At 34.9% G+C, this 13,866-nt stretch overlaps 3 protein-coding genes across 4 annotated transcripts; all 3 read right to left on the reverse strand.

Moving 5' to 3' along the window:
- Window positions 1–85: 85 nt before the first annotated feature.
- Window positions 86–6,441, reverse strand: LOC127951192 (E3 ubiquitin/ISG15 ligase TRIM25-like). The gene is made up of 7 exons (XM_052548951.1): window positions 5,771–6,441; window positions 5,588–5,683; window positions 4,238–4,471; window positions 2,350–2,503; window positions 2,202–2,261; window positions 1,251–1,337; window positions 86–931 (listed from the first exon to the last, which is right to left on the reverse strand). The coding sequence occupies exons 1-7, from the start codon at window positions 6,365–6,367 to the stop codon at window positions 876–878; spliced, it is 1,284 nt and encodes a 427-aa protein (XP_052404911.1). The 5' UTR covers window positions 6,368–6,441; the 3' UTR covers window positions 86–875.
- A 1,601-nt stretch (window positions 6,442–8,042) lies between these two features.
- LOC127951203 (protein THEM6) lies at window positions 8,043–10,140 on the reverse strand. Its single transcript, XM_052548987.1, has 3 exons — window positions 10,014–10,140; window positions 9,135–9,639; window positions 8,043–8,856 (listed from the first exon to the last, which is right to left on the reverse strand). The coding sequence occupies exons 1-3, from the start codon at window positions 10,022–10,024 to the stop codon at window positions 8,749–8,751; spliced, it is 624 nt and encodes a 207-aa protein (XP_052404947.1). The 5' UTR covers window positions 10,025–10,140; the 3' UTR covers window positions 8,043–8,748.
- A 698-nt stretch (window positions 10,141–10,838) lies between these two features.
- LOC127951201 (protein THEM6-like) lies at window positions 10,839–13,795 on the reverse strand. 2 transcript variants are annotated; one of them, XM_052548985.1, is made up of 3 exons: window positions 13,707–13,795; window positions 11,997–12,501; window positions 10,839–11,071 (listed from the first exon to the last, which is right to left on the reverse strand). In XM_052548985.1, coding segments are annotated over exons 1-3 (618 nt in total). In that variant the 5' UTR covers window positions 13,709–13,795; the 3' UTR covers window positions 10,839–10,960. The 2 variants fall into 2 exon arrangements, with proteins under 2 accessions (XP_052404945.1, XP_052404944.1); XM_052548984.1 differs by lacking the exon at window positions 13,707–13,795 and adding an exon at window positions 13,601–13,688.
- Window positions 13,796–13,866: the final 71 nt, after the last annotated feature.

Below are 13,866 nucleotides of genomic sequence, written 5' to 3' on the forward strand. Positions count from 1 at the left end.
TTTAAATCAGAAAGTCTAAATTATGATACAAAATCATGACAAATTATAATTATGGCAAGTCTAAATATAGGATATTGAGTCATAATTATGGGATAGGTTTTTAATCATATTTCATATTTTATATTGTAATCATAACTCCAATTTACAATTATGTTTACCAATATTATTTTTGTTTCTTGGCAAAACTTAAGATTCCAAAATAAAGAGATGTTAAAAACCATGAAACTCAAGTGAAGTGCATTGAATAAGCAAACAAAATTTAGACTTTTTTCTTTTTTGTTTGGCAACAGAGTCAAATTCCAGAGCCATCAAATGGTTTAAAAGAAGCTTGAGAATTGACACGTGATATGAGAAATAAGTATTGATTATTATTATTTTAAAAATTCTTGCAATTAAACAATGTTTAATACACACAAATACATCTCAAACATACAGTATAAAGATTAAATCAACCTCTGTTAATAGACAGACAGCGTCAGTGAATAAAACACTAATCATTTACACAAGTATAACACTCTAGAATGTGTTTAATTAAAACTTAAGAAAATACTATAATCATAGCTTAATCAACAGGCAAATATTTTAAAAGTTTTGATCACACAATATTGCAACTTTCACTCCAAACACATCTGTAATTGTAAGATATACAGATTAACATAAATTTAAAGTTAATACCATTGAGACTTGGATGGTAGACACTGAAACGCATCTGCATTTACATTTCTGTCTTATTTAGTAATAAGAGTTTGCGGTTAATATACTGTAGCTTTACTTTTTTTTTTTTTTTTACCATGAAAATGTACATGTTCCAAAACAAACCGACTTTGGCCTCTTGACTGAATTCTAATCAGGCGTTTCTCAGGACGATCTTAAAGCTACCTTCGCCTCCTACGCGGCTGCAGTCTCTGGCGAGAACCTTGTGGTCTGGATCCTAAAGAGAAAAAGAACAAAAGAAAACTATTAATTACTGTATGCAAAAAAAAGAGATGGTCAACATTCTACACTGTAAGAGAAAAATGTCCTGTCAACATATTACAAGTAATTACAAGTATGTTATTGTATATTTGCAGACATTTCTTTCCACTTACTAGATTACACTGCATTTTAAAATACAGGTAAAACATCTGGCAAAAAAATCCAAATCAATACTGAAAACAAAAATAAATAAATAAAAACTATCACAGAACACTGTCCCAATTTTTTCCTGACTTTTAGTTAAGTGTGAAATAAAAGCTTTTCCTGACACTCACCGAATGATGAGAATGGAAACACAGTAATTGTCGGGACACTCATGGTAAACGGGCTCTGTACAGGCTGACCAAAGAGCGGTGCTGAAGCTACGAAATAAACATCCTGTTAATACTGCAAACTTCCTCACATGTAGTAAAAACATGAAATGTTTTACTTTACTGTACATGTAATGAATCCAGAATATATGGCACTTTCACTTTTTGAAATAAGTTACAAAACTATATACATTTTATATATATATATATATATTACACACACACACAAGTCTACATTTGAAGTGGGTCAAAACCTTTAATCTAAGTTGTCCTAAAACCTAAAACGTGTTCTTGTCTTAGGACAACTTTGATTAAATATTTTTAAGCACTTCAAATGTAAATTCATAATTTCATCCGACAAAGAATACATTAAATTGATAAATGAGTAAAGCCACATTGTTACAAAATTATAAAAAAAATAATATAATATATATTTTATTTAAATCACAATAATATTTCACAAAACTGAAGTTTTTACTTTATTTTTGATCAAGTAAATGCAGCCTTGGTGAGCAAAAAATACTTTTTTCCAAAAAAAAGAACGGTAGTGTACAGTAAGTGTGCTCTCAACATTGAATCTCTCAAAAATGCATTAGTAGCTTATCAACAAGGTAATGTGAGATTCTACTGAAATCAAGGGTGAGTTCTGTTTCCCACACTCTTAAAAATAAAGCGGCTTTATTGTCATTTTTGGTTCCATTAAGAATCTTTAACATCCATGGAAACTTTACATTCCAAAAAAAGGCTCTTTATAGTAGAAAAAGGATCTTTGTATTTTTAAGAAAATAACGGTTCTTTTAAGAACTGATCAATAAAAGGTTCTTCAGGTAACCAAAAATTGAAGTTCACTGGGTTTTACAAAATTTGTATATGCAAGTCTTAATTTAATGCATTTTTAATTCTATGGCCTCTTACCTGTAATGGACTCTGAATCTGTCTTTGGTTTGGTGCTCTCAATAATAGTAACATGATTCACTGCAAACCAGAACAGAGGTTTAGATCAAGTACTCAAAGTAACTTCACAAAACAATGAAATGTTGTCTCCAAATGCAAGTCTGTTCACCTTTCTCTGAGATATTGACAAATCCTCCCTGGCAGACGTCCTCGAGGAGAGCCTGGAACTCTGTCAGCGCCGCCATCATGGATCCAAAGTTTGGGTCAGAGGTGATGTTTGGCAAGTCAGCCAGCACAGGCTGAGCACACAGAGACCTGCAGTTCTGAACCAGAGTTAGCGAATGAAAACGGTTACATGTAGCTCTGGGCAGTGGTCTGACTTCAAACTTATATAATACAATCCAATACAATTCCTGATACTAGTTTCAGCTCACAAAAGCAGACACTGATGCAATCTCAATTCCATGTCTCTCTTTGAGTCCTTTGAAGTTTTGAAAAAAAAAAGTAGGAGATTGAAAGTTCTGCTAAGAGCCTTTCTTTAGCATACGCTCACATCTGAAGGAAACTGAATACAGTACCTTATATAAATGTAATAATGTTTGTAGCTGAATCTTGCAATTCACATCTGCGAGTTCATAATTCACCATTCTGACTTTATGTCTTATATTTATGAGGTTATTACAATTACAATTTTGAGTTCAAAACTTACAGGTCTGTCTTTTTTCTATTCATAACACAATTTTGACTTTTATTTATTTATTGAGTATTTTTGAGGGAACATCTTGCAGTTTTTAGTTTTTACAATTTACAATGTATTCCTCACAATATCTCATAATTCTCTCATAACACAAAATTCTGTCTCAATTTCCCACAATTAAAAGTTTATATTTTGCAATTTAGATATTTTTTCACACAATTGTGAGTTTATATCTCACAATATATAATGTAGAGTTACATTTGAAACACAATTCAGACAATTTCTCACAATTTCAAGTTTATTTCTTGCATCATTGAGGTAAAATACTGCAATTCAGCTTTTCAAATTATTTCTTATTCTTAGCCTTTATTCAGAATTATACATTTACATAAATTCTGACTGCTTAAGTTTATATTTCGCAATTTTGAGTTACATCTTGCAATTTAGACACTTTTCATCAAAATTGTGAGTTTATAACAGACCGTTCGGATTTGATTTCTCACATTTCATAGTGAACATTGCAATTCATACTTTTTTTCTCAGACTTCTCAGATATAAACATGCAATTCTGAGAAAGCTGAAATTTCAAAACAAATCAATAAAATTCAATAAAATTTTACTTTAAGCCTCCATGTATGATGCATTATAAAGATACTAATAATGTATAACAATGCATAATATCTCTTCATAAATAATTGTAACCAAAGTTAGAAACATAATAATCAACCTTTTTTTGTCAAGTGTTTTAATACACTTTCTAAATGTGTGAGAATGAATATTACGGTAAGTATATTAAATGTATTAAAACTGTGGATGCAATTTTTAATGAGATCATACGAGGCATTATAAGTTGCATTACAAGGCATAATTAATATATTAAATCAAGTTTTTAAAAAAATAGAAATTAATTAGAAATTAATTTAATGAATTTAATGGCTTTAATTAAACTGTTACCAAAATAAATTGTGCCTTACTGTCCTGTTTGAATTTCACAAGCCCATATGTTTTCTAGATATGGAAAAGGCAGTTCAGAAATTCGATCCAAGGTCTACTTTTGAGTTTCATCAAAAAAATAGAGTCATAAGGTTTGAAACAACATGAAGGTGAGGAATTAATTAATTTAACAGTTTTAATCTTTTGGTGATCTACTCTCCTGACATTGAAACCGAGCAGACTAACTATAAAACTTTACAAGGGGTTAAAGATCTGGGCTGCTCACAAAAACACTGATTAAGTTCAAGCCACAGAAAATGTGTTTCATAACCTAATCACCACTGTGTCCTTGATCAAGGCACTTAACCTCAGGAAACCCCGGAGACTTTGGATAAGAAAGCAATCTGTGAACAAACAGCAGCGTTACCTGAAGGAAGGAGATATGGTCCTCTGTTTGCGAGAGCTCTCCTAGTTCAGCGTGTCTTTTCTTCAGCTCTGTTATCTCCTGCTCCAGTTGTTGAAGGAGTGCTTCAGCTTGGCTCACTGCCGCCCTCTCCTGACCCCGGATCAGCTCCGTCACTTCAGCGCGCCGCCGCTCTATGGAGCACACCAGCTCTGTGAAGATGCGCTCGCTCTCCTCAAGGGCCGTCTGTGCGGAGAGCTGACAGGAGACAAAAGCAGAATGATAAAGCGTGACTTCGGCTCTAAGGAGGTCATGCAGCGGAAAACAGGATTTTTATTGCTCTTTTGAAGAGTTTGATGTACCATGTAGACGTGCTCAAACTTTCAGAACTCAATCCAAGCGGAACATTCCCTGAGACTAAAGTGCAAAAACAGTTATTCAGAAACCTTTCCACAGCCTCAGCCTTGAGACCATGCTGTATAACAGAGAGCTGCTCAGGGTCACAGTCAAAGCTGGAACTAATCTGTATGATACTTGCACAGGATTTCAAACATATTACTAGATTTAGAATGGAATAGGGTCAACTTGTATGAAAAAAAAAAATATATATATATGTATATTAAAAAAAAAAGAAAATTTGGGATTTTTAAAAAAAAATGAATATTGCAATACATTCAGCATTTTTTAAAGACTTTTTGAAGACAGACCAATTTAATTTGAGATACTATGATTTCAATTATTGGTAAATCTGTATATATACACACATACACACACATATATAATAAATATTATTACCATTTTAAATTACTTTTACTTTCATTTTGAAATGTAATGTATTTTCGTTATTTTGTTATTATATTATATTATATTATATTATATTATATCCTCCAGTCTTCATTGTCAAATTAATTTTAAGAAATAATTCTAACATGTTGAATTGCTGCTAAAAAAAAATAACAAATAAAAAAATTAAATATATATATTATTTACATTTTTGTGGGAACCAGGATGCAGTTCTGTTTAGGAATCTAAAAGTTAAATAGAACAGCGTTTATTTGAAATAGAAATCTATTGTAACATCATACATTTCTTTGCTGTCACTTTTGATGAATTTAATGCATCCTTGATAAAAAAAAAAGTCTTAATTTGTAAAAACAAAAACAAAACAAAGAAAGAAATTATAAATAAATTGCATGTTAATATACAAAAGGAACTAAGCAGCTGTGGGTTTTGCCCCCGATAAATAAACTATTATTGAATAAAAATTTTACAAGATCTGATATTGATTGACCTTAAAACTTCAGTGAAGTCTGTTAGGAGAAACACACACACATACACACACACACACACACACACACACACACACAGCCTCACAGTGAGCATCTGTGTCGCCTCTCTCAGGTCGGCCAGCTCCTTCTCTCTCTCCTGAATCCTCTGCTGGGAAATCCTCTGCATCTCCGCCAGAGCATTCTGGGAAGAAAAACACAGGTTACATAACCATATTTCTACTGACTCACAAAACAACACTCACACTCTAGAAATGCTCCAGCACATCACCTTTTTCTCATTCATCTCTGCTGTAGCTAGAACAGTGTCATGTCCTTTGTGTTCATCAGTTAAACAAAGATAACAAATGCACTGCTGATCAGTGCGGCAGAACACCTCCAGGAGCTTCTCATGGCGAGAGCAGAGCTGTTCTTGAATCATCTTTGAAGGAGAAACCAGCTTGTGTTTCTGAAAGGCAGGAGACTCGTAGTGGGGCTGAAGGTGGGTCTCACAGTAAGACGCCAGACACACCAGGCAAGATTTAAAGGCTTTGTTTTTTGTCCCAGAGCACACATCACACTCCACCTCCCCGGGTTCGGCTTGGGTCGGGTCAGAGTCTGTCGGTCCAGGGTTGAGACCTGTCTTCTTCAGTTTCTCCACCACATCTGCCAGCATAGTGTTCCTGCCCAGCATGGGTCTGGGAGCGAAGCTCTGCCTGCACTGAGGACAGCCATAGATCCCCAGATAGTCGTCCTGATCCCAGTAGCCTTGAATGCAGCCTTTACAATAACTGTGTCCACATGGGATAGTCACGGGGTCCTTTAAAACATCCAGACATATGGAACAGTTGAACTGGTCGTGCTCCAGGAAAACCCCAGCTTGCGCCATTTTAAAAGGATTCTTGCCGTCCAACCCAGTGGCAGAATGAAACCAGGCAAGCGTTGTTTATGCAGGAAGCGAGTCACGTGAGTCTGACAGGAGGGGGAGGGGCTGAACAGCTGCTCCACGCAACAACTGCGCATGTCAGAAAACACCGAGCTGCCGCCTGCAGTTACACTCGGTGCAGTAAAATTAGTGTATATCAGAAAATGAGTCTAGGTCATTTGTCACCACAAAATCAGCACATAAATAAATAATAAATCAATAATTTTATATAATGTATTATTTTTATTTTAAATTAAAAAAATAATTTTAGATTTTAGAAACATTTTAAAAACATAAGTTTCTATTTTTATCTAAGTAACTTTAAATCAATTAAAATTATATATATATATATATATATATATATATATATATATATATATATATATATATATATATATATATATATAAAAGATAACTTTAACTAAAAAGTAATGAAACATTATTTACTTGAAATGTGTTATATGTTAAATTATATATATATACGTTAATATATTTGAATATGGAATATATGACTTATAACTAACTTATAAAAGCATTATAAACATTTATTATTTACATTAAATTGAATGTGTGTTATATATATATATATAAATATTTATATATATTTTATTATATAGAGATTTCCTTCTACTCTCACGAGTCCCTCACTCAGTCCTTGCTGCTGAAAAACAGTCCCACAGAGACTGCTACCAGCTCACTTTACTTTCGGGATGGTACTCTGCAGGTAATGTTCAGAGCTGGTTTCCTTCAAATATGATGTTTGGAAATGAGGTCAGATCAGAGATTCTTGTTTCTCATATTCTTCGGGTCCTTTAGGTGTTTTTTTTTTTTTTTTTTTTTTTTTTTTGCAAATTCTAAGTGTGTTTTCATGTGTCTACACTGAGGAGAGGACTGAGTCTGGCCACACCGCCATAAAGCACACATCGGTGGGGTGCTGCAGTGATGGAAGTCCTTCTGTAGATTTCTCCCATCTGAATATATGATCATGGAGCTCAACTAGAATGACCATCAGCTTCTTGGTCACGACACTCACCAAAGTCTCCATCAATCGTTTGGCCAGGAGGCCAACTCTAGGAAGAGTCCTGGTTGTTTCAAACTTCCTCCATTAAGAGCAACAGAGACTACATGCTTCTCTGACCCTTCAGTGAAGCAGAATCTTTTTCTGAACTTTTCTCCAGATGTGTGGCTTGATGCAAACCTGTTTTTGAGCTCTGCAGGCCGTTCTTTTGATCTTAGAGCTTTGGTTTTTGCTCTGATATGCATTATCACCTGTTAAACCTGTTATTAAGACATGTGTGCCTTTCCAAATCATACCCATTCAATTGAATTTGCCATCCACAGGTTACCTTCACTCAAAGTGAGCTAAATTTCAACTGTCCCAGATAAGGATATGAATACTTGCAATGTCACTGTATTTTTTATACATATAAATACACACACACACACACATATATATATACAGGAATATGTTAAGTCATATAAGAACTTTGTACAGAATTTGTCATATTTTCGTATTTAGGAACAGCGTGACATGACAGTGTTTTGACACTAGATGGCAGTAGTGCTGCTCTCACATGATCCAGATACATCAACACAGTTTCTAAACAAATGCTTTTAATAAATCAGAAACATACAAACATTATTTATAATGCAGGACTTTATTTCATAAAGCAAGTCTTCAAATTTCATTACAGGTGCTTAAATTACTTTACATACAGACTCTTCTCAAAGAAATTATGCAAATCTCAGAAAAAATATTTGAATAAATACATGTTCCCTTTTCATAAATAACAACAATAATAAACCGTTTCAGTTTTAAATTTGAATAAATACCTAGATTTACATATCTGACCAGCACAACAAATCCATGATGTGATATGATTTAACAATACATTTCTCATAACTCATCTACCATTTATACTATTAAAATACTCAGTGCAAATCTTTTGGACATTATTTTTCTTATGTTCATGTGCGTATTTGGTAAAAGGAGCGTTAAAAAGCCCCCAGCGTTCAAGTGAATGGAGTTAAGTTTTCAACATTCGTTCATGCGCTCTGTTTCTCAACAGAGATTCATGCTCAGTGGTTTGTCAGTCATATTTCTTACAGCTTCTGGAATGGATTTTGTAAGTACCATACTGACGTTGTAATACTTTTAAACAAATAAACTACACGGAGGGCTGGTGTGGTGGACTAAACACTGGAGCTGCCAACAGCCGCAGGTTCTGGACCAGAAAACCTTTTTGAAACTTTAAAACGGACATTAGAGAGTTATGGTTTCAAGGTTAGCATCACCGGAAACTTACATGCAGAAGGAAGGCTTACGGTAAGAGTCTTTAAAATGATCATTTGGTCTTGTCGTCCAGGCCACTCTCTGCTCTCAGAGCCTGACTGCTGGCAGAGATGAACCTGATCCAGTGCTGAAGATCCTCTGATATCTCAGGGCAATCCACCTTCAGATCAGAGACACATATGTTAGATCAACAGAAACATACCCTAAATAAAAAACACAAGGTATTACCATATTACACATCTAACAATATGGTATTATCAAAAATTCTAAAATATTATCAATGTTTACGGTAAACCAAGGAGTGTCATGGTATACAAATATTTAACATTACATTATTATATTTTTGGATGGGGTTTTCTGGCACAGGGATGAGCACATTTGGGGCTTTTAAAATAATAATAATAATAAAAAAGTTTAATGCACATTTATAATCCATACCTTCCTCTTGCAAAGGTGCTCCAGGATCCTCTGTGGATTTCCGCGAATGACATTCTGCCTGCACAGCATGACAGCAGACACGAACCCGTCTGTCTTGGACACGAACCTCTGCTCCAGGTAGAAGGACTTCTCGTCCCACGCCACCATCCGCGTGCGCAGCTCGAAGGCCTCGCCGAACCCCAGCGAGCGTCGGTACCGGATGGTCGTGGCTCCGATCAGCATGGAGGCGTCGAGCGCGCGCGCGGCCAGGAAGAGCCCGTTCCGCGTGCAGTACGCGTAGCGCGCGAAGTCGCACTCGCGCAGATAGCGCGCGTTATTCATGTGACACATAAAGTCCAGGTCGTGGAGGAAAACCCGTCCGTGGACCACCTGCTCCTCCAGAACGTCTCGAACCGGCCCCTGGAACCAGGACTTGATCACCATCCACGTCGCTCTCAGGAAGTACCAGACGTCAAAACTGCTGAAGAGGAGCAGAGAGCCGGACACAATCCACAGCAGCATGATTCTGTCGCACAGTGGAGATTATTAATTATTCACATCATGGATAATTCATACAGATCACGTGCAGAACTGGGTTTCTAAGGAAGTATCACGCTTGCTAAAAACTGCACGCAGGACATCATTGGATCTTTTTAGAATAAATATAAAATTTTACATATATTTAAAAATCGCTATGTAAGTACCTCACATCATTCATTCATATCAGAAATGAATCAAAAATCAACGTACTCATTAAATATCAGATGCACATGTAGTTTACAGACAAGGTCGTGCAACGAAACCTATCCTAAGTAGAATGGTTTGAGTTTTAATTAAAAACGTGTGTTTATGAGTGTTCATAATCATAATATTGTCAAATACGATATTATAGTTACTTACTCGATTGACATCCGCAAGACACCGGCTTCACGCGCTTCCGCACAGACAGAAACTGCGCTCTGATTGGTTGGACGAGGCCACGTGACATACGTAAGCGCGGACAGACTGTGACGCGTGAACACAATCACACTATATTTTATTTATATACATTTTCTAAACGCAAACCTCTTTTTTGAGATTCAAACCTGAAATGAAAATGTCTTTTGAATCTCTTGAATTCTCTTCAAACTTAAAAGCAATAAGAACAATGGCTTTGCTAAAGAACTTGGCACTTCCTCTGAACTGAATGACCCTGGACTGTCGTGCATTGTTATGATTTGATGTGACTGTTTTAATTGTTTTTAAAGCATTCAATAAATGAGTTATATATTTTTTTTGAACAAGCTTTTTTTTTTTTTGCTGCTACTTGGATGTGTTGGAATAATTCCCAGTTCAATGTACACCAAAGCATTGTTAGTATGTCATTTAAGCAGTAATATATTATTTTGTGTAGAAGTTATTAAAGAAATTGAGATATATAATTTAATCCATTTCAGTCAACACAAATCTTCTGAATTTGTGCATTAGGAAATTCAAAAATATAAAGAGAAATAGTTATTTCAGAATAACTGGATTAGAAAACAGAACTTAAATTATGCATACTGTGTAAGTGACAGTTATTTGTTTCATTTATTTTTATTGTTTTGTTTCCCTTTCTATTAATGCTTCACACTCCAGTCCAGTGGGTGGCAGTAATACACAATAACAAAAATCTCTTTGAGAAATTGTTTCTACATATTCTCAATCTTACAGTATGCACAATACACAATGCATCATGAATCAGACTTTTAGATCACGGTTTTATTTTGCATTGCAGTGTCAAACCTGAGACATTAATGTATGTGTATCAGAATGTTCTTGTGTTTGTGTAAACTAGTGTTTGAGAGTTAATTTAAGGCAGTGAGTCGTCATTTGCTCTTTTTATCATCAAGCGGACATTCCCCCCGGAGGGCTTTACTGCTGGCTGAGATGAAACTGATCCAGTGCTGCAGGTCTTCAGGAAATTCTGGCACTTCAACCTACAAAATCAGTTCATAAACATCAGGCTTCAGTGTTTTGGGAAAAAGTGAATTAACATTCAACTGGAACAATATATACATTTATAACATTTTTGTGAACCATTTCTTTAACCATCTGGTTTTCCTTGTTCCCAAAGTGTCAACAAGCTTAACTTTTTCCATGAAATAAATGTACTATCAGTAATTTTATCACTGAATCATTTATTCTTTAATACTTAGCTTTTGTAGGGGATTTCATGGTACTACACACTATATTCTCCTCCAAATTACGTATAATTTATTTGTATTTAATACAAATATTAGAAATACATTCCTAATACAGTGTTTATACAGGGTGGTGTGTTCTTTATTTGCTTATAAAAATATTTTCAGACATTATAAATTGCTTTTATAAAGTAGCATTTGGATATACATTTAGACATTATCAAAGACTACACTGAGTCTGATTTGTAGATTGAACACCAAAAAATTGCTCTGTATTTTCACTTTTTTTTTTTTGTTAAGATGACATAGACTTTTATGGAAGCTCTTTTTGACTACAAAAAAGTAATTGCAACTTTTTAACTCACTATTCTGACATTTTATCACAATTCTGAGAAGGAAAAAAAACTCTGAATTGTGAAAACCTGCAAATGAAAAAAAAAAGTGAAAAAGTTGTACTAAATTTTTTTTTCTTTTTCTGAAATTATGTTATCAACATTATTTTAATTCTAAATTTTATCTGAATTGTGAATTTCTATCATGCAATTCTGCATTAATAAACAGACTTTAATAGCATTTTTGAATCATGTCCAAATTTTTCATGTGTATATATATCTACTGCCACAGCTGTAAAAAGATTGTATCATTCCAATGAAGTAAAAAATAAAAAATCAGTCTAAAATAACAGAAGACCACCAGAGAGGTAAAAGTCTTATCTACTCACCTTTCTCTTGCACAGGTGTTGCAGGATCTTGTCCGGACTGCTGCGCAGGACATTCTGTTTGCAGAACATGACAGCCGACACCATCCCATCTTTACAAGACACAAACCTCTGCTCCAGGTAAAATGACTTCTCGTCCCAGGTAATGATTCGACTGTGAATCTCAAACGCCTCACCGATACACAGCGGCCGTCTATAGCGGATGGTAGTTGCCCCAACGACCACGGTGGCCCCTAGAGCTCTCAAAGCCTTGAACACCCCATTGCGGGAATAAAGAGAGAAACGGGCAAAGTCACACTCGCGCAGGTAGCGGGCATTATTCATGTGGCAAAGGTCAACGTCATGGAGAACCACTCGTCCACTTGAAGTCTGCTCAGCTGTGATATCAAATACGGGTGAGAGGAACCAGGCCCTGACCAGCACAACCACTACCCGTAAATAATACCACACATCCAGACTGCAGAACAGGAGTAACAGCACACCCACAATCCACAGCAGCACGTCCTCCCTGCAATATACAGAAGTCAAATTGTGGCCAGAATAATAGATATATACGTTCTTAATTCACCCTTGCACAAATAAATGCCTAAAAAGCTCTTAAAATCACAGCAGAAGTATTAAATTCATAAAGTCATGGCATTAGGCTAAATGTTGCATGCTCTGCAAAAAAATTAATACCATCACCAGTATTTTTGTCTTGGTTTCTAATACAAATATCTTAACATCCTTAAATCAAGATACATTTACTTGAGATGCAAACTGACTGAACATATGTAGTCTTGTTTTCTGAGCAAATTTATGTGGGTTTATGCTTTAAACAAGAACAATTATTTGTCAGTATGAAAACTTGTCTTCCCTTTGAAATAAACAGATTGTTCTTGTTTTAAATCACAAACTCACTTTTAATAAATTTCTAATGACACACGACTTTTTATGTCATTTTGCTACTCGAGTTAATGTATCTTGATATAAGAATCTTTATATACACACACACACACACACACACACACACACACACACACACACACACACGTATATATTTGCACTGGAAAACAAACCAAAAATACTGAGGGAACAGCATCACTTTTTGACTGTGATCACAGGAAAAGTTATTTCCATATTTTAGTGATTTGATGCAGAGCTATTCAAGTCTAAAGCCTTTTTCTGAGATTTTCAAGATTTTGTTACAAGCCTCGTTCAAGTAGAACTAGTTAGGCTGGTTTGTAAACACATTGTAACCGCAGTGATTTTTGTCTTCTTTTAAAATGTATGAACGTAATTAAACGTGTTTCCGGAACCAGAAACCAGAGAATGTATTTTTGGTTAAAATGACAAATAAGCTACAACCACAATAATAAGAAGAGAACTCATTCAAGCCTACATTTAGTTTACGATCTAGTTATCTAGTTAACACATTTAAATGTAATCTTAAACAGTTAAACATAGTTGGTCTGTTAAGATAAATATTTAGCGATTAACGTTACTGAATCGATGTTTAATATTAATTTAATGAACTTCTACTTCTTCACAGCGGTCTCTATAACAGGTGTTGGTGTTGTTCTTGTTGTTGTATTTTATGAAGGAACTGTTGTGACAGCTGAACAAACCTTTGCGAAATCTGTTTCGAATTTACAACGAACGATAAAATGTACATCAACTAAGTTACTCGTCGGAACTAAATTAAGAGTCGTGAAAGTGTCAAACAGTACTTACATGTCCACGCTGGGTTACCTACCAGTTGCTGTTTCACGTCTTTACGTCCGGCTGAACGCACAATGACACGCCCCCTAAATATGACGTCACGCAATGCGGTTCCTTAAAACATTTATTATAATTTTTACTATATATATATATATATATATATATATATATA

This window comes from Carassius gibelio, chromosome B2 (assembly GCF_023724105.1).
Source record: "Carassius gibelio isolate Cgi1373 ecotype wild population from Czech Republic chromosome B2, carGib1.2-hapl.c, whole genome shotgun sequence".
NCBI classification, from domain to species: domain Eukaryota; kingdom Metazoa; phylum Chordata; class Actinopteri; order Cypriniformes; family Cyprinidae; genus Carassius; species Carassius gibelio.

Coding starts and splice junctions, on each gene's coding strand:
- LOC127951201 (XM_052548984.1), bottom strand. CDS start 13,647: ATGTACATTTTATCGTTCGTTGTAAATTCGAAACAGATTTCGCAAAG. Junction 12,502..13,600: donor TCGAAACAGATTTCGCAAAG/GTTTGTTCAGCT, acceptor TGTATATTGCAG/GGAGGACGTGCTGCTGTGGA. Junction 11,072..11,996: donor AACACCTGTGCAAGAGAAAG/GTGAGTAGATAA, acceptor CTGATTTTGTAG/GTTGAAGTGCCAGAATTTCC.
- LOC127951192 (XM_052548951.1), bottom strand. CDS start 6,367: ATGGCGCAAGCTGGGGTTTTCCTGGAGCACGACCAGTTCAACTGTTCC. Junction 5,684..5,770: donor CAGAGATGAATGAGAAAAAG/GTGATGTGCTGG, acceptor TTTTCTTCCCAG/AATGCTCTGGCGGAGATGCA. Junction 2,504..4,237: donor ACCATATCTCCTTCCTTCAG/GTAACGCTGCTG, acceptor ACTCTGGTTCAG/AACTGCAGGTCTCTGTGTGC.
- LOC127951203 (XM_052548987.1), bottom strand. Junction 8,857..9,134: donor AGCACCTTTGCAAGAGGAAG/GTATGGATTATA, acceptor TCTGATCTGAAG/GTGGATTGCCCTGAGATATC.